Source organism: Protopterus annectens, chromosome 8.part0, assembly GCF_019279795.1.
Source record: "Protopterus annectens isolate FY-2018-M chromosome 8.part0, PAN1.0, whole genome shotgun sequence".
NCBI lineage: Eukaryota > Metazoa > Chordata > Ceratodontiformes > Protopteridae > Protopterus > Protopterus annectens.
Window position 1 is genome coordinate 848,686,468 of NC_056741.1, and position 27,950 is coordinate 848,714,417.

General features: G+C 41.2%; 1 protein-coding gene across 1 annotated transcript in view; it reads left to right on the top strand.

Moving 5' to 3' along the window:
* The window catches only part of TAFAZZIN (tafazzin, phospholipid-lysophospholipid transacylase), a 1,078,486-nt gene extending 1,050,980 nt beyond the window's left edge, over positions 1-27,506 (top strand). Inside the window, exon 11 of the mRNA XM_044080349.1 lies at positions 25,544-27,506. Within this exon, the coding sequence (XP_043936284.1) occupies positions 25,544-25,651 (108 nt within the window). The 3' untranslated portion in view covers positions 25,652-27,506. The remainder of the gene's footprint in view (positions 1-25,543) is intronic.
* The last annotated feature ends 444 nt before the right edge of the window (positions 27,507-27,950 follow it).

The window sequence follows — 27,950 nt, forward strand, 5'->3', positions numbered from 1 at the left end:
CAAGGATTCCAGGTGTTTCCATATTTGGACGACTGGCTCCTCACAGCCCCCACCAAGCATCTTCTTCTGATGGCCAGGGATTACACTTTTCGCATTTGTCAAAAGTTAGGCATTTCAATAAATTGCGAAAAGTCTGTTTTGTCGCCTTGTCGTACTATTACCTTCATAGGCGCAAATCTAGACACAGTAAACATGTCTGCGAGGCTAACAGATCAGAGAATAACAGACATACACAGACTGGTCTCACTCCTTTTCAACAACAACAGAATCAAAGCCAGGTTAGTTCTGAAAGTGTTGGGAATTATGCCATACCTCTGCTTCCATTAGCCAGATTCCACATGAGAATCCTTCAATGGATGCTCTTTACACAATGGTCATACCAGCAACTTCCAATGTCCCACACCATTATGATCACGCAGATGTGCAGAAATCATCTCATGTGGTGGATGTCTTCCCCTCAGCTCTGGTTGGAAGACCCTTTGTTCCCCCCCCTCCGGTTGCTACTTTGACAACGGACGCCTCCCTGATCGGGTGGGGGGGGCATTATCAGGGCAGGACGGTCCAGGGCACATGGCAACCAGACGAATGCCACTTGCACATAAATGTTCTGGAGATGAGAGCAGTGCTTTTAGCATTGCAAGCCCTTCAAGACTCTCTCCCCTTGGGAACGATTGCAATCCAGACAGACAATATGTCTGTAGTGTGGTACATCAACAAACAAGGCGGAACCAGGTCCTACCCCCTGTGTCGAGAAGCACTCAGATTGTGGCAATGGGCGATTTCTTCTCAGCGTTTTCTGATAGCAACGCACATCCCCGGGAGGTCCAATCAAATAGCGGACAAATTGAGCAGAGCTATCCTCATGCCTCACGAGTGGTCTCTGAAAGACTCTGTTGTGAGAGAGATTTTTCTCAAGTGGGGTCAGCCTTGCTGCGATCTTTTTGCTACTCCCCAAAACAGCAAGTGCAGACATTATTTCACTCTATTCCCTTTACCAGGCCAACCCAGCAGAGACGCTCTAGTCCAAGTTTGGCCCGGGGGACTTCTGTATGCATTTCCTCCTTCCCACTGATCTCTCAGGTGATACAGAAAGCTATCGCTCAGAAGGCCTCGTTGATCCTCATTGCTCCTTACTGGCCTCGACAGGTGTGGTTCCCCTTTCTACATCAATTTCTACTGGAGCGACCTTGGCATCTGGACCTAGTTCCAGACCTTTTGATCCATCAATCGGGTCAGTTACATCGCTCCCTCCCTCTCTGAACCTCACTGCTTGGTTCCTCCAGTTCCAACATTAGCCAGGCTTCCTCAATTATCTCACTCTGTTCGAGATATTTTGATAGCTTCCCATAAATCTTCCACTAGGAAGATTTATTTGAGTAAGTGGAAACGTTTCACATATTGGGCTCAAGGAAGGGACATAGATCCTTTCACTGCTTCCATCCAAATAGTCCTTGAATTTCTAGCTGAACTCTTCCATGCAGGTTCATCCCCTTCTACTCTTAAAGTTCAATTGGCAGCTATCTCTAACTTTCATGTAGGTATTTCTGAGTCTGCCTTAATGTCCCACAAGCTTTGCAAAGCCTTTTTGAAAGGAGTTTTTCTTCTCAGACCTCCTATAAGAAATCCTCCTTCTCCTTGGGACCTAAATTTAGTTCTTACTTCTTTGATTCTTCCCCTTTCGAACCTGCAGCCTCCTGTTCTTTAAAATTGCTATCATGGAAGACTCTCTTTCTGGTAGCTATTACTTCAGCTAGAAGAGTCTCAGAACTTCATGCACTCAGCTGTCGACCTCCTTATCTATTGTTCCATAAGGACAGGGTATCCTTACGAACCAACCCGTCCTTCTTGCCTAAGGTAGTCTCGACGTCAAATCTAAATCAAAGCATTGACCTCCGGTCTTTTTCCAGAATATTCCAATAGGTCTGAACAAAATTACACTGGCTAGATGTTCATCGTCAGTTGAGGTACTATTTGGATAGAACAAAACAATTCAGGAAATCTGACCAACTGTTTATCTCCTATGCAGAAAGCAGAAAAGGACTTTCAGTTTCAAAGGTATCATTATCCAGATGGCTTACATCTCTGATTACCCTTGTTTATGAGATTAGACACCAAAAGCTGCCTAATAAACCTAAGGCCCATTCTACCAGAGCTTTGGCTACTTCTTTAGCCTTCCAAGACAGACTGCCTATTGACACCATTTGTGCAGCGGCTACTTGGGCTACTCCTCACACTTTCATTTCTCATTATAAGTTGGATTTAGCTTCTAGGCATAGAGCTAACTTTGGTTCCACTGTTCTCAGGAGTCTGTTCCGTTAGGCCACCCGGGACAAGGTGCTAGGGACGCGGTCCCATCCAGCAAGAATGAAGGCGAGATAGACAACTTAACATATAGAAGTTATGTTCTTACCATAACGCGTTCCATGTTAGTTGTCTTCTTCTCCTTCTTCTTCGTCCACCCTCCTTCCCCTGGCCTGGACAGACCTAGAGGAGTTGTGATTGTGACCTCTCTTTCTACCACCTCTTTTCTTAGGCATATGCTGCTTGCATATTTCCTGAATCAGGATGTAGGTCACCCTTCTTTCTCCCTGTTGTTAGAGGTGGACTCTATTTAGAGTTGTTCTGTTACTATTATAAGCTGGGGTTAGCTTACAAACGAGATCTGAGGTAACTCTCGCCTAGCATTGTGGGATATAAGGGGAGCCTCGAGCCGGTGGAACCAACTCTCGAGCTTTTAGAGTGGCGAGTCGGGCGAGGTCGGCTCCGAACCCATCCAGCAAGAAGAAGGCGAGAAGAAGACAACTAACATGGAACGTTATGGTAAGAACATAACTTCTATTTTTTGCACCAAACGTACCTTTTGGAATTGTGGCCAAAAAATTCAACCTTGGTCTCATCAGACCGTAACACATTTTGCCACGTGCTTATGGGAGACTTGATGTATTGTTTTGCAAATTTTAGCTGGGCCCGGATATTTTTATTTGTAAGAAAAGGCTTCCATCTTGCAACCCTACTCCATAGCTCAGATATATGGAGAATACAGGAGATTGTTGTCACATGTAGTACACAACCAGTACTTGCCAGAAATTCCTGCAAGCTCCTTCAGTGTTGCTGTAGGCTTCTTGGCAGCCTCCCTGACCAGTATTTGTCTTGTGTTTTCATCAATTTTGGAGGGATGTCCAGTTCTTTGCAACATCACTGTTGTCCCATATTTTCTCCACTTTTTGATGACTGTCTTCACTGTATCCCATAGTATATCCAATGCTGTGGAAATTTTTTGTACCCTTATCCTGACTGATACCTTTCAACAATGGGGGATCCCTTTGATGCTTTGTAAGCTGTCTGCGAACCATGGCCTTTGCTGTAGCAGGCAACTGAGTAAATGTCAGGAAAATCCTACTAGGACAGCTGAACTTTATTTGGGGTTAATCAGAGTCTGTTTAATTGATGGCAGGTGTGTACCCAAGAAAACTGAATGCTGTAATTAATTCAAAAGGTGCTTCAACAAAGTATTCATTTAAGGATGTGCACACTTATGCAACCAGCTTATTATACATTTTTTATTTTTTATATTTTTCCCCTAACAGAATTGTTTGTTTTTCAATTGAATTGTACATGTTATAGGTCACATTCAACGTAGGAAAAGTTCTGAAATTATTTATTGTGGTCTTATTTTTTTATATCACAAAAAAATGGTATTTTAACAGGGGTGTGTAAACTTTTTATATCCACTGTATGTTCCAATAGTACTGAAATGGCATAAATGTTTAAAATCATTTTTATTATAAAGCCACTGTTTCAAAGACTTTTTTCTTCAAATAAAATGAAGGAGCATTGCCTACAATTGCCTATATTGACAGTAAAGAAATTTGGGAAATTATAGGTGGTGATTTGATGATGTCTTTTTTTCGTCCAGTTCCACATTTGGGTTGTTCGACCCAACCTCCGCGCCTTATACTAGAGTATTGGCTCCAAGAGCTCTGACTTCTCCCCTACCCACAAATCTGTCATTCTGACTGATCTCTTTTGCAGCCTGTTCAATCAAATGTGTCCTCCCAGAGCTCTTAATATTCAGAATAAGTAAAGCAAAAATTTTATTAATATTTAGTTGTCCTACCCTTTCCTTATACAGTATTGTAGCTTAAAGTTACCCTTTCCTTATACAGTATTGTAGCTTAAAGTTAAATTAAGTTAGCTTTTAGGGTTAGTGTAGGTAGTTTTTTTGAATTTTTATCCTTTCATAAGTGTGTTTCTATTGTGAACCTTCTAGTAGTTTTGTTGCTTAACGTTTAGCCACTTATCATAAAATTCATGTAGTCATAGATATTTAGAGTGATATCCTTACTAACTTAGGAAAAGTACTGATCTGATGTCTTTTTTATCCGTTCCTCAACCATTTGGTTTCGGATCCGTCCTCTGCTCTAACTTTAGCCACTTCTTAGACTGGATCTGTAGCTCCAAGCTCCTCACCTTATCCATAACCTCTTCCCAAGACCCAGATTACCTCAGATCTCATTTGCCACTATAGCAATCAGACATGGTTGACATGCCTCAAGTTTTTGGGGATATAACTCCTCTTAGGTTTTTCATCCTGCTTCTTTCCTACCTCCCCTGTTAATTAAATAATTTTTAACTTTATATTCCATGGGGTTGCCCTTTTCTTTTTTTTTTTTACTTCTCCAGTTCTCACGCCTTTCCTCCTAATTTTTTAATGTTTTTTCGAAGTAGTCCTTTTCACCATTATTAGTAGTTCTTTTCGTAATTGTTGGGAGTATCCTATTTATCATTTCAGGTAGTCTTGCCTAAACTCATTTTTACTGTGTAATTCTTAGTTTTATTTTTGTTGTTCAGGATTGACCTCATTTTCGTCTTTTAGGATGTCTGACAAACCTACTGGCTTTAAACATTTTTTCATCTTGTGGGCACAAGATACCTAACTTGGATGCCCACTCTGAGTGCGTGTACTGTCTTGGGGCTGGATATCTTGATGTGGAGTGTGCGTTTGTTACAGCTTTAACCACAGAGCCTTGGTTGAGCACAGGAACATATTGGTTCTTAAGGGTCTGTTGCCTTCCTCCTCCTGTTCTACATCTGCAGCTTCCCCCTCTGCTAAGAAAGCATTTGAGAAACCTCAAGGTGAGAAGAGAGAGAAGCCCAAAGAAAAAGCAAGGGAGTCGTGGAAGTATTCCCTTGACCTCTGTCCTCATTGATCTCCGTCTTTGGCTCCTCCAGCCAAAATTTCCAGGACCTCAGATCCATCCACTCCTTCAGATCCAAAACTTCGGCTGCTAAATCACTTACGCTTAGACATCCTTGGTTCTCTCTGGTACCAGTCTAACCCAGAATACACTCTCCATTTTTGCAGGAGACTCCATGTACAGTTTCAAGGCCTTCGTGTACCTCATCCTTCAGGTCTGCCAGGAGCCTGTCCATACCAGATGTGGACAGGATGATGAAAAAATTTATCAGGGCTCAAATTCAGCTAGGGTACTCCTGACTCTGTCATTGGATCTGTGAGCTTCTGGCCAGCCCAAATACCTTTGATAACTCTACTCTGTGCCGTCCATGGGCTTCCGAAGTACCAGGTCCAAGAATCCTGTGATTGCCTGGGTGAGATCCAAAGGCTTGGCCTTCACTGACTCCATTGTTTTCTCTGATCCATCTAGCTTTAGCACTGGATCTGGGAGTAGGGGTTCAACTCAGAGGCTTTCAGAGCTGTCCCTTCCCTTCGGGACTTCATTGCTAGATAACTCAGTTCCAGCTTCTGCGTCGAGGCAAGTCATGCTAAGGTCTTGGTTTTCTTTAGAAAGGTGGCTACAATTCCTGTTGGAGTGGTTTTGGGCTCCCCATCTGCTTCTGCTTTCAAGTCATTTGGAGAGAGCTTTCCACATGACTCGAGAGAGGACATCCTTGCCTCCCTTGGGTCCCCCTCCACAACTGTCTGCCGTGGGTCCTGAATGCTCATTCTGTCTCATTGGGGCAGCCAGTCCATTCTAGCCTTGAGACTGTTCTCTTACAGGACTCCCCATACATTTCTGGGTCCTCCACGGATCATCCCTACAAGGAAGTTTCTTTGAGGCATAAGTGCAAGAGGAGGCACATTGATTCCCCGCAACAGTCTTTAACAGAAGACACTGATTTCAGTGAAGGGGAATGGTCTCCCTGGTCACCCCTTGGGGATGTCTCATTTGCAGTAATTCTTGAGCTTCTGAGACAGAAAAGTCATTGCTCTTCCAAAGCCCCTTCCCAAGAGGAGTTGGTGTTTTTTGAGGCCTTCGAAACCAGCTCAGTTATATCCTGGGTGGTACCCCTGGTGGACAAAATGGTGGACCTCATTTACTGTCTGGCTTGGAAAGATTTGAATATGGCAGAGCCCATTCCTAGAAAGTCAGACAGGTACCTAGTTGTACCCAAGGACCATATCTGTTGGAGTAGGGGGTCCCCCAGTGGATGCCATGGTGGTTGCAGCAGCCAGTAGAAAGGAACATGCTAAGGAAAGTCCCTCTGTTCACACACCTAACAGGTAGGCTAGGGCTTTGGACAGATTTGGGAAGCAGATGTTTGCTTCAGCGACCTTTGCTGTATGATCTCTGAGTTACCTAGCACATTTTACAAGATTCCAGAGGGATTTCACTAAGGAACTTACCAAATCTCTCTCAGGGTCCATGTCGGCAGAGGATAAAAAGACTGTTTCTTTACAACTGGCTACCCTTCAGTCCTTGTTAAATGCCTTTGTGTGGCTGATTTCCCATGCTGTGGAGGCATTTCAAAAGTGGCAGATACATACAGGCATTACATTTACGAGGCATGCCTGGATGTGCTTTTGTGGGGCCCTACAAGACGTCTTTCATCAATGCATCCCTTGGATCCACCTTATTTGGACCCAGAGTTAAATAGACTGTCTCCAGGAGTAAACAGGATGGGAATACCCTATCTGCCATGGAGATACGTATTTGTACCCCTCAGAGGACCTTGTCAAGAAACCTGAAAGGGGTTAGAAAGGTTCCGGAAATTGCCAGAGTTCTCTCAGGACTCCTATAGCGATAGAGCTAATGGCAGGCGACGCACACATGGCAGAGGGGGCCCTCAAAACCAAGGCTTCAACTGCCCCTTTACCAAGAAGCCTTTTCAGTGACTCCGAATGGTTGCCAGACTGCTGCACTCTGGAAATAGTCAGGGGTACCTATCTCTGCACGGGGAACCGCCATTTCACATTTTCACATAAGACATAATGATACATCTATTGATTTGCTTTGAATGGTTAAAGCTTTTCTCAAAGGAACTTTCTTGTTGTGACTTCCTTTTCAAGATCTTGTCCCTCTATGGGATATCATGTTGCTGCTTAAATCTGTGACTCAAAAACCTTTTGTAACTATGACCTTAGCTGATTTAAAGTTCCTTTTCCGGAAGACCACTTTTCTGATTGCCATCACTTCTCTAGACATGTTTTAGAGTTGCAGGTGCTGTCATGCAAGCCACCTTTTTTTCATATTCCACAAGAATAGAGGTTCCCCAAGAACAACTCTTCCCTTCTGCAAAAGTTGGCATCTGAAAATGATTTAAATCAACACATTGAGTTACCAGCATTTTTTCTAAATTTTTCTGCTAAAGGTGAGCACATTCTTCATACATAAGATGCCCACAGACAGCTTAGATTTTACTGATATTATACCAAAGGCATCAGGAAATCAGACCAGCTTTTCATTTCCTTTTCCAAAATGAAAGTAGAACAACATGTATCAAAAGTCGGTCTTTCCAAGTGGTTGGCAGATTGCATTTCCATTGTAAAACAAAAGGGTTGTCTTTGCATTCAAAGCCTAAGGCTCTCTGATACGTTCAGCCACCCACTGAGCAGGAAAGAGCAAAAGGAGGGAGGTGTCTTGGTCTACATAAAGGATGGGAACACCTCAAGGCTGGTCAAACATTGTGACATGCTTGAGCTATTCCATGCCCAACTAACCATGAGAAAAATCCATTACCATATTCTTAACAGCTAGAAGTTCCCCACCATTAACAGGAAAACCCATACATCGTACCTGAAGTTACTTGAATTACTCACCATCCAGCCCAATACCATACTCATGGGTGACTTCAACAACTCTTCCATTAACTGACAGGCATACACGACCACTAACAGGCAGGCGCAGATTTTTCTTGACTTTATAAACTCAAATACTATGGAGCAGCTAGTCTGCACTCCCAGTAGGGGAACAAATATGCTAAATCTGGTACTTACAAATATGGAAGAGTGCTGCACCCCCCCCCCCCCCCCACACACACACACAAATTTGTTGAGATCAGATCACAAAGCTGTCTCCCTTGAAATAAAGGTAAAACTAGTGCCCCACCCACCTAACCCTAAAACTTTTTACAAACGTTTCTAAGGCAAACAGCCTCCTATTTAGTGGTGGCATAGCTAGTTTCCAAGCTCTCCCAAATTCAGAAAACAGAAGTCTAAGCAGAGGCATCAGCCAAAGCCATGTACAAGCATATAAACAAGTATATAGAAATGGCAGTACCAAACCAAAGTAAACCAGAGTCAAACTGCAAAAACAAGCCAACCTGGTGGACCCTTGGTATTAATAGGTTGTACAACAAAAGAAATAAAATCTAGAGTGAAGAGGGAATGTGCACAACAGAGCAAAATGTCCCTCATTAGTCTGAACAAGTGAATCAAGGAACTAGTCAAGTCTGTGAAAGCAGATTTTAAGGTAAACATATGCTCCAAATCTAAGGATAACCATAAGACATTTTTCCCCAGTGTTAAGGGCAGAATCCAACAATGTGCAGAATTAGTTGTCGATGGCATCACCTGTACTCCGCCAGAAGATATAGGAAGTCTGATGGCTGATAAATTTAGCTCAGATTTCACCTCTGGTTTTCACCCAAGTAATACCTCCACTACTCCACCACCAGTTATCACCAAAGAACATGTTGCCACCATGCTCTGTAAAGCTAAAAACATGGCTTCTTTGGAGCCTGATGCTATACCAGTTTGCATCTTTAAACAGCATGAATTGAGACCTGTCAGACCCATTGGGATCTCTGTTTAACCACAGCCTCCAGACCGACTTTGTCCTGATAAGAATGGAGGACAGCAACAGTCATCCCTCTGCATAAAGGAGGACCATCAACTGACCAGAGAAATTACATGCCCGTAAGTTTGACTAGTCTTATATATATATAAGGCCATGGAAAGAATAATCATGGACCTAATAAATAATGACATAGGAAACCTACAAACACTGGACCTGACCCAATTTGGCTTTGTCAAGAGCAGGTCATGTCTACTAGCCTACTAAATTTGGTAGGCTTCTTTGAGAAAGATACTAAGGCCATGGCTAAGGGTAAAACAGTGCATACTACCTACCTCTACTTGGCCTAAGTATCTGACACAGTTCCCTACTTGGGTAGTCTAAATAAACTGACAAAACTGGGCATAAATCAGTGTGTCACCAGATGGATAGCCAGTTGGCTCACGGACAGGACATGTGGATAAAGTGGGTGAATCCAGATTCTGCGAGAGGCCAGTTAGTGGTGTGCCACAGGGCTCAGTGCTGGGTCCACTACTGCTCAGAATATACTTCTCTGAATTCAGGAGTAGTATGGAAGGCCACTGGATGACAAAATCTGCAAGCTGGGGTCAATCACTGAATCCCTAAGCAATGTAGATATCATTCAGGAGGGCCTAAATCAGACAAATGATTGGTGCTATAGCCATGGCCTAAAACTAAGTGTGAAAAAATGCATTATCATACCCATTGGAAAGTCAAGTACCCCTCCAAATTACATTAATAGCACACCCCTAAGAGTAGACTCAGAGGGGAGAGATCTAGGTACACAAGTAGATAACCTGACCTTTGACGGCCATGTGTCCACAGTGGCGAAGAAGTCTTTGTATGTAGCAGAACTTATAAGTAAAGGTATGGCATCCAGATCCAAGGAAATTATAGTCCCACTGCAGTGGTGGCTGGTGACTTCAAATCAGAGGGGGGCTGCAGGAGACAGCTGAATGGGTGGGGTCAATGGGAAGGGGTGTGGCCAACTAGAAAGGGGAGGGGCTATGCTCAAAACCACAAAAACTAACTAAATACACTGCTGTGGGTGCCAAACCGTCATTATGAGAGTCCAATCAAGACAAACTGAAGTGTAGAAGAATAAAAATATTCAATGCATTGGCTACATGACAGCTTACTTAATATCTAGATGGAAACAAAAAGGTTGTGAGGCATGAAAAAATTAATTACTTTTTTAAATACATTAATGGAATGCCAGTCAAAATCAAGTATAAGTAAAACAAGCAGCACTCAACTCAAACCACTTCTTGCACTGCAGTTCTAATTTATATTCAGCTTTATTAAAGTACCAAGTAACATGCTGAAAGTAGAAATCTCTGATGCCCCCACTTGTAAAAATGTTCCTTATCCAAAAAAATACCTGCTGCCTGACAACTATCTACTTGTTTCATAGGGAAAACATGATTAAAGTAAAAAATGAAAAGCAAACAAGAAATAAGCTCAAGATACATTGCTTAAAAGGATTACTGTACAGGTTATGGACCACATGATTGGCATTCTGTTTAGTTTACGGGTAAAGCCTGCAGAGATGACTGGAAGTCTCCAAGTGTAATGAGCTTCTTAAAATAATGTAATCCGGTCCTTTATTACAAATACTGTCATATGCATTTCAATACCCAAGGCTTATACATTATCTAGTTAAGTATTCTCTACATGGCAACAACAGAAAGGCTTTCAATGTTGGCAGTTCTTTAACAGTATGCTTATTAAAGCTTACATGCATCTTACAATCTCAGCCAAGCTTACCTGATGGTCATTAAAGTATTGCTACTTAAGCACAGAGCAACAGGCACTTTGAGTAATAAGCATAAATCAACAGTACGAAAAATATGACAGAAACCAGACCATTCTGCAAAAATCAAGGACAGATGAAAAGCCACTCTAGTACTTGTGTCTACCTTGGCTGGGGGGGGGGGGGGGTACTCTGCACATTTCCACTGCATAACTACTCCTTGCCTTGCTTCGACACATCCAGAGTCACTACATGGGGGAGTGGGGTGCAACAAGTATGTCGCAATTTGAAATGTCTCTGGCTGACTGATGACCCTGACACATTTGTCATACCTCTCAACCTCAGAGCAAGAAATCTGGACAAAGCCATAGAAAGAAGTGGGACAAAGGCCCAAAAATAAGGACAATTTTTAAAATATTGCTCTTATAAACTTAGAAAGATAATATAATAGGTCTTGCATTAGTATTAATTTTCTGAATGGTATGAAATCTGAAGCTCAAATGTCTTTCATTATTTTCTAACTTCAGTCTTTAATGATTTAATGAAAAATGGACAAAAAATGTGATGTAAAAATATAAAATCGCCACACAATACAGCTGGGAACCTGTCAAAGAAGGGACACTTTAATAGTAGTACTGCTAACTTGAGCAGCTGACAAAATAAAAGAATCTACATGCATTTCTGAAATAAAAGTAATCTATAACTCTATTACAGTTATTTCTTAATTGTAAACCCTCCATGTTTTCTGCCAAATTTGCTATTTTGCGGAGGGATTATTAGGGGAAGAGCAACATTTTGAGCCAAAATCAGGGACAGTTGAGAGGTTTGGCAATGCCTAATTCTATAAAGCAATTTATTTGCATGTACCTCTCAACCTGTTAATGCAATAAATCTGGACAAGGCCAAATATATTGGGGCAACATATAAACAGTACTAACAATTGCTGTTGTATAAACTGAGACAGTTGATAGAACAACAGGTCTTACTTTAGCATGGATTTTTCTGGAGGTCTAGTTCATTTTCTGGAACGGATTAGAATATCCTGTGGAACAGTCTATGTCAGGAACCAGCACAATTGGACTGCTTCCACTTTGGGGCTCCACAGTAACTAATGACATGTCTTTATTTATTGCTTTTCTTTGGGACTTTTGCATCCCATACAGTTTTCAGTTTTCCATGTCCCCTGCTGTAGTTTCAGTAGAACTCAAAGAAGAATCAGTTCAGTAGAAAAATGAAAACTAATAAATTTGACTAAAGAACAACTGCAGTAAAGACACACCTTTTATTATGCACTTTTTTCTTTAATAATTAAGTATAGATGTCACCAAAATAAATCTACAAACAACTTCGACACTACACAGTTATATAACTTAAAAGTCATGTGATAAGTGTCACACAACCACAAAGAAGTATGAGTCAGACTGAATACAATTAATGGCATCAATTTTAACCTCACGCAATCAAAAACATACAGTGCTCAGTAAAATATGTAATTTTACTGCAAAATAATTAAAAAACTATAGCACACCTTTACAGTTTTGTTGATCTTCTGTTTAAGAAAGTTTTAATAGTATTATTGTTATTCAACTCAAAGGGCAGTAGGAATTAAGTTTGATTTGCCATACTGCTTTCTTGTATGCCAAGGTGTTCTCTCACCAGCCACCCCCCATTCCTATTTACTTTCTCTACAACAAAGAAAAAGATTTTTTTAGTTAACACTTACTATAGAATGCTTATAAAGTGTGCCATTTATTTCACTGTTGGCAATACAAATATGATATTAGTAAATTCTCTTTTTAAGTTGCCTGTTTGGCCTATATAAAAGACCTTACAGGTGCCACATACACTAATATATTCTATTGCACTAGTGTAATAATTGTATTTGTCAGTACACTTATATCAAAAAGGTATTGGTACTGATTTGTCAATTCTATCCATACATAAATATAGTGACATTGTTTACAGCTTCCACATTATAAGAGTCCATGTATAGGTCTCATATTTCTGTTATCACCTTGATTTTCCAAAATACTTGTTATGTTCCTCCAAGACTTATTTACAAATCAAGGTATTTCACACAATTTGTTAGCAAACAAATCGGTCAACAATGTAAATGCCTTGTTACTGTTAATATCATTAACATCTTTTGTAGGATTAGAGCAAAGAAGAATCATATCCTTCTGAAAAATATTATTATTCACTAAATCATCAACTATGTGTTGATTGTCCAGTTACTAGTCAAAATGGGGATATTATGAGTGTCTAAAGTTTAAGAACTCATCAAAAGTTTTTTTGAATAAATTTTCAGAATAATCCCTCTTTAAGAATATGATTTTAAGTATGATGCTTTTTTCCAAAAATTTGTCATCTGTAGAACTAAATCTGGAATGCCATACATATTGTCCTTTGATGAGATTATGTTTCTGCCAAATTAGTTGACTACAATTATAATGTAAATAGAAATTAGAAAAAGTAAGCTTCTATAAATAGTTGATACCAGAGGGTCATCAATTATGTCCTTATGTAGTCTGCTATCTAAAAAAACAAATTTTCAAATCAAACCAGGTGTAAGTAAAACTCCAAAAATCAACAGTAATATCTAAATAATAGTAACGTGCATGAAGTTAATCTAACCCACCTCTCCATTAGATAAAAAAGTCATATAAGTACTTAAGATATATTCCACTTTTATTGTATATCAAGACAAATACAAAATTGGCTTCTTAAAATCGTAAATTCAGTTTAAAAAAAACTAGTGCACAAGCAGCCCACATTAGTCTAACAAATTCACCTTTAAATAAGAAGAAATTGTTTTTCTAAACTACATCCATACAATGATGAAATATGTTGCTGTCACTAATGGGTAAGATAAGAAAATCATTTTGAATATGTAGTCAATTGTGTTCATTATTACAATCCTCCTTATATGTTTGCATAACTGTGATTTGTTTGATGTTAATAAGATCAATTAAAATATACATTTTTTCAGTAGTTTAGTTTTGAAAAAAACTTTTGCTGTTTTAAATTTCTAATATCTTTTATACAGCTTGTTCTTACACATTGAGGTGAAACAGAGGGTATAGATTTACAAAACCTACATTTGTCTGTTTCTCCCACGTTTAATGGACTTTGTAAACCAACCATAAATCTCAACCTGGAAACATCAAAAATCTGGACAAAGGCCAATAAAAAATAGGTACAAATCTGTGCACTAATTAACATCAATTTTCATACATAGTTGTGACTCCACCCACTACAATGGAATTGTGGGATAGCAGTTTTCAAATGCAAACTGAAGAAAAACAACCAAAATATGGCCCCAGAGGGCACTGCCTTTTTAAGCCAAACCATGCATCCCAAATCTCTGACAATTTTGATACCCTTGATAATTGCAAGCATGGGCCAGGATGATGAACCATTTCAGGTTACCTGTGTCCATTAGAGACATAGGTACCAAACCATAGGTACCAAACCAGGGATGAATTTCCGGCTTCCCATCCTATTGTCCAAGTTACACTTGAATTGGGTTAGGGAGGAACCCATCATCCCATCCCATCACTTTTTTTTAAACATACCCATATTTGCTTCAGTATAGGAGTACTAAGATCCCTTCTCCAATAAGCTTTCATTAATTTTGCATCAAAACCCCAGAACTCCAAGTAACACCTTATATGTATTTACATAAAATATATACACGTACACACACACACACACATATACATATATATATATATATATATATATATATATATATATATATATATATATATATATTGCAAAAGAAAAACAATATGTTACTCTGCAATTGGCTTATAAAGAGCTGCAGAATGAATTTTACTCTGAATAAGACTATTTTAAAGCAAAGCCAAGGAATGCAAGTTCACACACATATATAAAACATACACAGCCTGTTTCTCCAACCCGAAAGACAGCAGCAATAGACAGGTCTAGCTGCCCAGGAAATAACCGGACTGCATTTTTTTTTATAGTCAACATTTTTGAAAAATACCACACTTAAAACATAATTTTTTGCATTTTAACATTTTTTTTAAAGTAAGCTTTAATATATATATATATATATATATATATATATATATATATATATATATATATATATATATATATATATATATATTTATACATACACATATACCATCATAAAATACGTGCACTACATATAAAAAATGAGTTTGCTAAATATTGTCCCTGGAAGTGTCAGAAGGGTTTCAATTTTACTCCAGCAAAACAAACATTTCTGACAAATCACTCTGCTGCTTGATGCATAAACACAAACAGCAGCACTAAAAACATAATAGACCTCACAGACTTTGCTGCTAATGCACCCAAGTGATTACTTTACAAATGCAAACTACAAGATAGATTACAGGGCACCAACTGTGTTCTCAAGGAACCAATTTTTATAAGTAACATTAAAAGACCAATAATGCTGCTATATAAAACAGACATGTAACTCCTCTTGAAAGCACACAAACAATACCCAAAAGCATCAATACACAAATCAGAATTTACTCAGACTAGGGAGTTAAGGAAGGCAGTATTTACAACAAATTTATGTTGAGGAGTAGAGAGTAGCAGAATTTTCAGCAAAGGATACTACATACACTTGCACTTAATTACATGCAAGCTGTGTGATATACTGTAGTAAAGCATAAAATGTTGACCCTAAACTTGGCCTTTCCCTTATACTCAGGGAAAGAGACCAAACAAGTCCACCTCCCTAATGAATATATGTATGCACAAAATAACACTCAATGCATATACGCATCCACATATGTACAGCCCTAAACAAATTTTAATTCTAAATTCCACAAATATACTTTCAATTGTCTTTAGGTTAACCACATCAGTTTAAGAAAATACCAGTCGTAATCAGTGTATAAAATTACTTCTCTATATTCGAAACAGTTGTAAGAGAATACAGCATTTCTATCATTAATCCTTGAATTCCATTCAACCAGCCAAAACTACTAAGTGAAGAGAAGGATCATACTTTGACCCTCAGCAGCAACAGCGCTAGCAAGCTTAAGCTTTTCTAATCCCCAACTAGAAAATATAATTATACATATATAGGCAGATCATGTATTTTGATTCATTATCCGCGGTAAAACACTAATCCTTCTGCACCAATTACAGGCACAGCCCAGGGCACACAAAACTGAATTAATATTATTAATTAGACAAATTAACCTACATACAAAACATTAGAGAGTTGTTTTTGTGAAGAAATACAGATGTATACTAAACATTGGGTACAACCCTTACAATACACGGGTGTAGGCAAACATAATACATACACAGACAGACACTCAAACACAGGATACATTTTAATGTTACAAAATCAATTCAAATTTTACTAAAGGTTTATACAAATTCTACAGAACATACATCCTTTAAGCAAAAGGCTCCTCAAAAGTAAAAGTCAGAAGACAAAATAAAAAAATTAATCTCCCATAAATACATACACGTTTCTCATAACACTATAAGCAAGGAAATCTAGTACCAAGCATAATCATTTAAGCAGAAAAATGGAAGTTATAATTTTCCTAACAAAGGCAAAAACTAAAAATTCTTAATGCTACAGTAAATGAGTCATAACCACTGGTCAGTATAAAACACACAAACAGGTTAGTTTTGTTATAATAGCTCATCAAAAACTTTGCTATGCCATTTCCTTGCAATTAAGATTTTACAACTCCTTTAAGAGGATACTAGATGATGTACACATGAACTAACAGACTATTAGAAAGTCATGGCACTAAATAGCTACAGATAGGAAACTTAATCTACACTGACCACAAACTGGACTACGCCACCTTATGTGAAAGGGCGATACTCCAGTCTTGTCATCAATACTACTGTCAGAATATACATAGCTTCATTAAAGCACAGTGGTTTTACTGGATTGACAGGTACATGGCCATACATTGACAACAGTCATAAACACAATTTGCTACCCCTCTGTTCCAAATAAAACTTTCTTAAACTCTTGGCAAAATATAATACTACAAAGAAAAAATGCAAAACAAATAGGCTAAAACACTTATCTTCTCAAACAGTCAGCATTAAGATGCCCATCAACAAATGATGCAAACGATACCTTCCTTATAGCTTAAAGCAAGTCTCTCACTACTCGAGTCCCAAAGATTTAATGCCCATTTGCATCACAAGAAAAAAAGCATTAACTACAACTTACAACTGACAATGCATCATCCACCTGCAAAACTACTAAGCAGAGCATCAAAAAGTTCAATACTTAATTGAAACACACATGGGTGAGTAGTGGACAGACACTTTTACAGAATTTAAATAAAGTTGTGCACACAGCTCCCTCCACTCAGGAGTCCACTCGCTGCTCTAACTGAAATAAATGATGAGACAGGATTAAAGCTGACATTTGTGGCTGCTCCCACTTAATTTAATAGCAAAAGCTCTTCTATGTAATTTAAATAATTTTTGACATATTCAGTCATATCTTTCCTTTAAGACCGCACACACACACACACACACACACACACACACACACACACACACCACTATCTATTCAAATAAAAACATACACCACTATCTATTCAAATAAAAAAGCATACATTCACATAGTAAAAAGCACCAAAACACACACTTACCTGTCCCGGCTGTCCATTCTCCAATGTACATCCAAAACGCTGCCCGCGCAATAATCCAAGACCCGCGAGATTCCAGAGATCCAAACCCCTTCCCAACGAGACTGCAGCAGCAATTCCTGACTGCTGGTGTTGCAGTCCGGCCCCGACGCGTTCTCCCAGCGAGTCTGTGCACTTTAAAAGTGCACAGACGTCTCCTCGTGTTTCCCTATTAGGACTAGCCGGACTGCCTGGAGCATGCGCATGGACTCGCAGTAGTCTGGACTACTGCGCATGCGCGAAGTCCGCGAATTTTAAAAAACTTTTTTTTATTTTTTTCTTCTTTTTTTTTAATTTGTTTTAAGTTCTTTTTGTTGAGGGGGCTGCAGTCCGGCAGTCCAATAGCACGGGCCGCCCCTGGCCAATTCTGATTTTGTATCTAAGCTCAAAAATATAATTTCCTCAGTCACACCAGTTTGTTCAGCCAGTATCGCTGACAGAGTTGTCTGCAGGGAATCTCCAGCATCTGCCATCTCATTACACGCTCAGAAAATATGTTCCCAATTACCTCTTTCTTCTCCATTACACCTCCAACATTTGCTGGCTACCTGAGGAAAAATTCTTTGGAGTCTACTTGGGGTATAAAAATACCTATGTAAGCACTTTCAAGCAAAAATCTTAAATCTTCTAAACTTTGTTACATATTTGGGAGACATACATATATCCCCTCATTGCTTTTGTGAATTGCTTATCCAATCTCTTCCCAATGCTTTCTAACCTCTTCTGATTGAGTCTTATAGTTACCGTGCAGTGTTTTATATGCCCTATTAATTATTCCTTTTTAACAGCAGCTTCTGTTCTAGATTCTACTAAAAAAAAAACTCTAGCAGTGCTAATCTTTCACTTAGGATCCCCCTTCTTCTTTCTCTTTCCCTGTACTCTGATATCAATTTATAGGGAAGGCAATCTCTAGCCTACAGTCCAAATAAATTCTTGGCCTCTTCCCATTCTATTAGCTTTCCCTCTCTAATTATTTGCTCCCTATATCTTGTTTCTTTTGCCAGTTTTCTCCAATAAATTCTAGCCCCTTCTTGCCTATTATCTGTATCCCTAATTGTAGTCATCTCTATCGGCATAATCTCCTTTCTCCATATTATGCAAAAATAGATGGTGTCAACAGCTGTAGTCAAGTAAAGCTTATAATTATACAAACAACAGAGAAAAGTAAATGGACCAAGTTAAGCTTCGGTCATATACTAGGTATCTTTTTGAGACTTTCTATTTAGAAGTTGCATTTATTTATTTATTTTATTATTTATTACAGTTTGATGACCGGGATAGTCCACTGGGCCTGGAAGAACCCATTTTCAGTGGAGGCCCAGAGAGAAAAGCTCCATAGGATATAGACAATTTTACAGTAGTTATACAAAAGTGAATAAAGTAGTAGAATAGTGAAAAATACAGAGATAATATACAATTTGTTAAAAAAAAAGACATAACACTTCTAATCCTAGGTAATGATTTACAAAAATGAGATTCATGTAGTCTAAACATATTAAAAATAAAGGCATTTTAGATGAAAAAAAATGTGAATAAAACATTTATGTACAGATAAAAAAAACAAGTTTTTTTTTTTTTTTTTTTTTTTTTTTTTGGATGTTAGAAATATGAGGAGAGTACAGGGAAAAGGTGAGGTGGGAAAGATAAAAGATGCTATATAGTGGAGAAAGGGAGTGGGTTGGGGGGAGTTTATGAGGTACAGGGTAGGAGAGGAAGTAGAGGCAAAGGGTAAGAGAGCACAGTGATAGAAGGTTGAGGTATATAGTGCATGGGAGATGGTGTTAACGAGTTTATGTGGTAGGGGTACAGGAACATTCCCATTTTGAAAGGAGGTGAGATTGGAGAAGAGTTTTGAAGTTTTAGTGGCTTTGAGTATTTCAAAGGGTGGTAGGGACAGAATTCCTGAGTTTAGTTAGGGAGCAGGATAATAGGTGGATAACGGGTCGACGAGGCTTATATATGTTTAAAAGATTGTGGTTTTCTGATCTTAGAGAGTGGTTGGGAATGTAGGGGGTTAAAGAGGTGGACAGAGAAGGACAACTAGAACATTATGCATAGGGTAGATGGTATAGAAGAGTTTACTGTACAATCATCTTAGTCACTATGCAACTGATAGTGTTTCATTTTCCCTCCATGTAATCTGCTTTATAAGTTATCTCATGACATTTTCCCCCTTACTGTTGTAAGGTGGTCCTGTTTTAATCAGAGCCTTTTAGTTTCTCTTGGAAAGATTTTCATGTAATTTTGCAGTCTAATGTGCATCTTGGGTAGAGTTGAAGATTTGGATGACTGTATAAAATTTTGTTTGCAGTCACTATAAGGCATGCCTGTTAGATGAGTAGCAGAGTTTGTGTATACCAATTGCCTCTGGTATTAAAAGGTAATGTAGGTAGCATTACTGATGTGGTTCATATGTACAATCATAGCGCCCATCTTTCTAGTAGATTAAATGAGCTTTTTAAATGTTAGTACTCTCTGGTCACATATAGCAGCTACGGTTTCTAGCATGCCCAGAATAGTGTCAGTAGAAGGCTTGCAGTTTCATATTTGTAAACACAGTCTTTGTCTTGCTTTATTTTTAAGATGTAGCATTGAATAACTGTTATAGATGGTTATCTTTTAATCTGAAGTAGGATATTCATTTGTCTGCAACCTGTGGGTTATGGATCCGATATCGGATCCGAACCGGCATAGTTTCCAGCTATGGATCCAAGCTCTCAGCTCCTCCCCTCACCCATAATGCCCTGCTCTACCCTCATGACCTCAGATCTTGTTTGCCGCGCTGGTAACTGGATGTGGTTTCTATAGCTCTCAGCTAAGTGGAATTTTCTTGTACTAAAATAGAATATTTTTGCTTTCTTTAAACTTTTTTGTGTGAAAGTTGTAGGTTTCCTATTTTTATTGACTGTTTTAGTTTAATTTTATTTACAGTAGTATATTTTATTCCCTCCTCTGGTACGTAGAGTGTGTGTGAGGCCTGTGTGCTTTTATAGTTTATTGTTTTAAGTTACTTCTGTAACTTTTGGTTAATTTTGACTATGGCTGACCAGCCTAAGTCATTTTGTGGCCATAAGCTCTCACCGGCTGATGGCCACACGTCTTGGGGTTGAACACCTCACATCTGGCTGTTCCATTTGTGCAGGGTTCAACCCAGGGCACTGAGGGGAGGTCCAAGCTGGTCTTGGCGGGTCTGGGACTCCTGCGGCTGCAGCTGTTCCCCGTACCCCCTCCTGCTCCTGGGACTCAAACTCCCTTCAGGACAGGAGAGGGATGCATCTAAAGGACCGGAGGAGAAGCACGCGGGCGAGACCTCTGTTTCGGCCCCGCCAGCCGGTCTCCTCCTTCTCGGCTCCGGTCACCTGTGTGCTTCTCACCGGGTCCTGAGGAGGAGGAGACCTATCGAGGAGGCATTCCAGGCCTACCTCGGTAGCCTCGTCGAGATCTACCATGCTGATCTGGACCGGATGATGCGAAGGTTCATCCAGGCCCAGATGCAGATGGGAGTGCTCTTGCCTCCTTCTCCGACCCGCTTCCGGGTTCGGAGCAGCTGGAGCCGAGCAGCCGGGCCGGGGAGGTCGGAGCCGATAGTACTGGGTACCGGATCCGACCATGCCCCGTCGGACCCGATCTCGGAGCCTGGATCCGAGCCGGATCCGGGGATCAGTGCTCCTCGGCCCGTCTGTGTGTGGGCGCGCTGTCCCTTCGGATCGATCCATTTCGGATCCGAGGGGGAGAGCCGGATCATCCTCCTTGGTCGGGTCCCCCCCCGGCTTTTGATGTAGTGGAGAGGGCTCTGTTGAGGTCTGCACTGGGCCAGGCTTCCACCATCCGGCCCTGGGACAGCCCTGTGCCCCAAGTTGCTCCTATGGAGCAAATTGCTGCACTCCTCTGACAGCCCCCAGAGGAGGCTCCTCGCAAAAGGAGGCACATTGACTCCTGAGTCTCTCACTGAAGACACGGACTTGGAGGAAGGGTCACCCCGAGGATGTAGACATCATGGAACAGGGGGTGGTCTGCCCCAAGTCTTCCTCCGTGTTCTTGGAGGCATTCCTCTTGGGTGTCCCCTGCGACCCCTGGTGGACCTTATTACCACCAGGCGGACACCGTGGAGCCAATTCCCAAAAGACCTGATAAAATCCTTAGCCCGCCTTCTGACAGGACCCATTGGAGATGCCATGTTGATGGCGGCCACAAAGAGGGAACTGGCTCAGGAGAGTCCCTCAGTCCACCCACCGAGCAAGGAGTCTCGGATGATGGACCGCTTGGGGAAGCGGATGTTCAGTTCGTTATTCGGATGCAGCGAGACCTATTAATTAAAGTACGCTGCATCCCTGAGTCCATTTCGGAGGAGGACAGAGCTCTGCACTCCACCAAAATGGCCACTCTTAGGTCAGTCACAAATACTTCTACTCTCCCATGCTACGGGACAGGACTGGTCACCAGGCCTGGCTCCGCCACTTTTCTTTTCCTTCAAAGCGTGGTTTTGCTTAACGCCTTTGATGGTTCTGCTCTGTTTGGCAAGACCGGCTGTCTGCCGTCAGAATCCGCTTCTCTGCACCCCAGAGGCCCTATTCTAGGAACCAAAAGGGTCAGAAGAAGATGTGGTTCGTCGCAGCAGTCCCAGCCTGCTCGGACAACCAGTCCTTCCGTGGCAGAGGAGGACAGGGAGGACGCCGCCCTAGAGGCAGAGGGGCTCCCAGAAACCGGGTCCAGGGAACCTTTCTCTGCCCGACTGCTCTACTCTGGAGGCAGTGGGGGGGGACGGGGGGCACCTAGCGGCATGGGAGTCCATAACATCGGACCGCTGGGTTCTCCAAATCATATCCAGGGATATCGCATTCCTTTCCTTCACCTCCCAAAGATGAAGTCCCTCCCAGAAATTGGCCATCTGCTAGAGAAAAGAGCCATCCAGCCCGTTCCCCAGACCAGATCGGATCAGGGTTCTACTCCAGGTTCTTTTAGTGCCAAAAGACGGGGAACTAAGACCAATCCTAGACCTCTCTCTCCTGAATCTGGCAGTCCCCAAAGAAAAATTCGAATGGTCACTCTACAATCTATTCTCCCCTTCTGGGAGAATGCTACTGGATTGCTCGCGATGATCTCAAGGCCAGCGTATATCGATAGAGTCTCAGGGCCAGCGTGCTACCACATCCTAATGGACAGACGCTCCAGGAGGTTTCTCCGCTTCGGCTGGGAGCCAGTCACTACCAGTTCGGGTCCTTCCCTTTGGTCTCACCACAGCCCCAGGGTGTTTACCAAAGTACTAGCAGTGGTAGCGGCCCACCTGAGGCTTCAGGGGTGCAGGTCTTTCCCTACCTGGACGACTGGCTCCTACCGCCCCAACAAGGCATCTACTTCTCTCGGCGAGACTCCTTTCTCCATCTTGCTCCATTTCTGGGCATCACAATAAATACAAAGTCCAACCTGGCACCCACTCAGCTCTTAGATTTCATAGGGGCCAGACTAGACACAAGGAGTTGAGCCTTCCTCACTGCGGACAGAGTTCTAAATCTGCAGCTCCAGGTGCGGGCCATTCTCCATTCATGTTCTGTTCCAGCGGAGTTGGTCCTGAGGGCTCTAGGGTCCATGGCTTCGTCGATAGCACTTCTTCCTCTTGCCAGGCTCAATATCGCATTCTACAGTGGACGCTCTTAGTACAGTGGTCATACCTTGCTCTCCCCATGTATCATCCCATAGCGATCAGCAAGGCTTGCAAGCGGTCCCTCTTGTGGTGGCTCCACTCCCGGATCTCCACTCGCCACGGTGACCACGGACGCCTCCGCCTCGGGTGGGGGGCGGACAGTCTTCAGAGACCTTACTGCATATCAATGTTCTAGAGATGAGAGCAGTGCTCTGCACTTCAGGACTTTCTTCCCTTGGGAACAATTGCGATTCAATCGGACAATATGTCTGTTGTCTGGTACATCAACAAGCAAGGGGAACAAGGTCTTACCCTCTTTGTCGAGGCCATGAGAGTTTGGGAATGGGCAATTCGGTCCAACATCCTAGCGGACAAGCTCAGTCGCACCATTCTGACCCCTTACAAGTGGTCTCTCAATTGTCAAGTGGGGAACCCCTTCATGCGATCTTTTGCCTCCCTCAAACACCAAGTGCGACAGTTTTTGATACCTCCTCAGGTACCCCAAGGCAGCTCTGGTGCATGCTTGGCCACCCGGTCTTCTGTATGCCTATCCACCCTTGCCGCTGATGCTGCAAGTTCTTCAGAAAGCCTCTCGGGTGGGTTGCAGAATGATTCTCATTGCTCCGTTCTGGCCTCGACAGATCTGGTTCCCCTTCCTAAGGTCTCACTCGGTGAATCCTCCTTGGATTCTAGATCCTATTCGGATCTGATATCCCATCCATCCTGCATTCCTCCTCCGAACCTGGACAGCCTGAAGCTGACCAGTTCCACTCTTGATAAGGACTCGGTATCTCTTCACGGTAAAGGCTATTTTGGTGGCGGCTCATAAACCATCCACTAGAAAGGTTTACGAAGCAAATGGAAACGTTTCTCTGTGTGGACGAGCGGCAAGGCCTAGATCCCTTCACGGTTCCTCTCCCGTAGTGCTTGATTTTCTAACCTCTCTCTTTAATGATGGTGCCAGCAGTTCCACAGTCAAAGTTCAACTGGCGGCAATTTCTCACTATCACATTGGTCAAGAGTCTAATCCTCTTATGTCAGCCAAATTGTGCAAAACTTTTCTTAAAGGTACTTTCCTTCTCAGGCCCCTATAAAGCAAGCAGTTCCTCCTTGGGACCTTTCTTTGGTCCTACAGGCCTTGTACAGTGGACCTCAAATTCTTGTCTTACAAGACAGCCTTTTGGTAGCCATTACATCAGCCAAGAGAGTTTCTGAACTTCAAGCTTTATCAGCTAAACCTCCTTACTTGGTTTTTATCCGGACCGTGTCTCCCTCAGGACCAACCCGTCCTTCCTTCCTAAAATCGCTTCTGAAGCAAACATCAATCAATCCATTAACCTCCCTGTTTTCTTCCCTAAGTATGAAAACAAAGGTGAATATAGGCTACACTCACTAGATGTTCACAGGCAACTAAGATTTTATCTCAACAGGACAGCTGGTCATAGGCAATCCGACCAGCTGTTTATTTCCTTTGCAAAATTCAATTTGGGCAAGCCAATTTCCAAAGTTTCTCTGTCCCGCTGGATTTCACAGTGCATTTTATTGGCTTATCAAAGGGTGTTCATGCCCATTCAACCCGGTCAGTATCTACCTCAGCAGCCTTCAAGGCTAGGATTCCTCTGGATGATATTTGTGCAGCAGCTACATGGGCTTCATCTCATACATTTATTTCTCACTATAAGTTGGATCTTGCATCCAGGGTAGAGCATCCTTTGGCTCCGGTGCTCGGAATATCCTTCCATGATGGAAGATTCAGGTAGCTGGGGACTCTGTCCCACAGGTTGCAGACAAATGAATATCCTACTTCAGATTTAGAAGTTATGTACTCACCATAACGTTCCATCTGAGTAGGTGTATTCATTCCTATCCCCTGGCCTTTCAGTTTCCTGCATATTACTTGTTACCCTTTTGAGGGTATTGTTGCTTTGGCAAACTCGATCTGAGGTCATGAGGGTAGAGCAGGGCATTATGGGTGAGGGGAGGAGCTGAGAGCTTGGATCCATAGCTGGAAACTATGGATCCGATATCGGATCCATAACCCACAGGTTGCAGACAAATGAATACACCTACTCAGATGGAACGTTATGGTGAGTACATAACTTCTAATTATTATTATTATTGTCTGTGTATTTAGGTGGTGATACATAAAGCAATTATTAGTTTTATACAAGAAAAGTTTCAGAAACTGAAAAGATCCCATCCATCTCTTTTGTGGACTGAACAAACTTTTTAAATGTTCGTACACTCTGGTCACATGTAGGAGCTAATGTTTCTGGCATGCCCAGAGTACACTCAGTAGAAGGCTTGCAGTTTCATATTTGCAAACACAGTCTTTGGTTTATGTTTTTTTAAGATGTCACATTGAATAACTATGATGTATATTTATCCTTTTTTTCATTGTTTATGTATTCAGGTGGAGATGCGTAAAGCAATTACTGATTTTATCCAAGAAGAGTTTCAGAAGCTAAAATCTCAAGCAGAAGCACTGCATCATAGATTCCAGAGGGATTCTCAACCATAAAAAAGAACACGTTTTGCTATTTTTATAAAAAAAAAAAAAAAAAACATGGCAGAGTAATATTTATGGCGTAGACGTGGGTAAATTATGGAAGATTTTTTACTTCATTCCCTTCAGGAAAATCTTGCATGTGTTTACTTCCTCAATTTGCACCTGTTAAGATTATACAGCCAGAATGATCCAGAGTTATGTCAAAGGCAGGATTGTATGAGGCTGCAGAAAATGAGCATGCTTTGAGGATTGGGATGTCAAAAACAGTAAAAAGTGGAAAAGCAGAAGTGAAAGTTTAATACAAAGTATAGTGATGGGGGTGTTTTTCCATGATTTGACAGTCTATCATGTTAGTTTTAAAGAGGTATTTGTCTCTCACATGTATGTAATATCTTTCCTGTGATTGTATGCTGATGGTTACTCTGTACATGAAGCTTTCCTGACCACACTTTTCTAAGAGCTTAGGAAATACTGAAATTCCCAGTTGGTCGCATAGCTTCTGTGAGACCACACCTTTCTTTTTTGCTTTTTGTTAAACAAATTTTAGTTTTGATTTTGATTTGTTTGTATGTTGTTACTAGATATGTTTTCATTGCCAGTGATTATTGTTTCTGATGTTACACCATTGCTGATTGCCCAGTGTTGTCTGTCAGAGAAGTTGAGAAGATGAAGATTTGGCTGAAGGCAAGGAAGAAATATAATCTCACAAGTTTCAAAATGTATTTTCATTGTTATGTACTCTTTTTGTGTGTCATAACAACTAGGTAATGGAGCCTGTAAAAGAAATGGCAACCAGCTTCATAGTTATTAGCAGTGAGTGCCAGGTGAATGGTGTAGGGAGATAAAGCCCAGACCTGTGCCTACATGACCCAGTGTAGATTAGTGGCCCAGGCAGTGCAAGAACTGGTGGAGGAAGGGAAAGCGAGATGTTGCAGTACCTGTCTCCCTCCTTTAGGGGGTTGCGGTGGGCACAAATGCCCAGGGTGCGTACTTGATTCTACCCCCCACCCACCTTCAAGGCCGCAGATTAAAACAGAAGGATGTGTTGCTGAGGGAATAGGGCCTTTGAAAGTTGTATCACTCATTGAAGTAGGGAGGTAATACCCCCAGCAACAACCTATTACACTCCCTCATTTGGATATCAGTGGGCATACTGAAAGGGTCAAACATTGGGGTGTAAGAAAACTGTGATTGCTTCCTGGATGACACCCATGGTGTACCATGCTGTCACTCCATAAAGGGAAATGAATAGGTGATAGAAGACACAATATTAGCTTGCAAGTTAACAAACTTTGGAGCGAAGGAAAAAAATTAAAAAGGCTGTGGATGTAGCTTCTCCCTGAAATTCTCCATCAGCTTGACACTAGTTAATGAGCTTGGGAACGGTGACTTCCCATACAGACTACCAAGATAAAAAACAGCTTAGTTTTCAAGTCAAAGGTGAACATCTAAAAATGGACTTCATATCTGAGCTATTTTGTCACACCCATGAATTTCTTTGGTAGGATAAGTAAAAATTTATTACCTTAACTAGTTGATTTGTTTGTGAGAAAAGCATTATTTTATTACATAGTGTTTTAAAATAGGGGTGCACCTGTGCCTTAAGAAGAAATGTTACTACCTGGTTCCTGTTCTGCTTTGTTTAGTGGCTCAGGCAGGAATTAAATGTTGGTTTATGCTGTTTAAGTAAGCTTTCAAGGTGTTGTCCTTCCTCCCCTTCTTGTGAAGGATACACAATAAAGAAACTGCAGTTTGTATAATTGGGAAGTATTTTTTCTCTGCCCAAGTATATTTTATGTACTGTTTTGAGCAAAATATTGCTGTTAGAAACTTGTTTTTGAAAGTAAAAAGTTGTTTGTTTTTCCAAGGTGCTGTATAAGTTTATTTTTCTCTGGCATAGGGTAAATGTTATTACCTGACAAGATGGAACACTGTGACTGTTTCTTCATTTCCCACTCATGCTGTGCGAGTCTAAGTGCTTTAATTGCATTTCATCACTTGACAGTTTAAAAAAAAAAAAAAAAAAAAAGCTTTGGCAAGTCTGAAGTTGATGAAACTTAGAAGGATCCATTGCATCCAGCAACTTAAAAAATATATATGGTCATCATTCCTACAGCTGCAGTAACCTTTTAGATTGTATGGATTGTGTCTTGCCCAAGGCACAATTGCCCAGCTTTCAGAAGCTCTGAATCCCTCCCCCAGCTGCACTCTGACTGCTAATTGAGTAGCCCTGTGGAAGGAATATCAGAAGTCAGGGTGAAGAATCTTCAGTGCTTTCTTGCTGCCTTGTGAAGAAGCAGCTCAGAGGCTT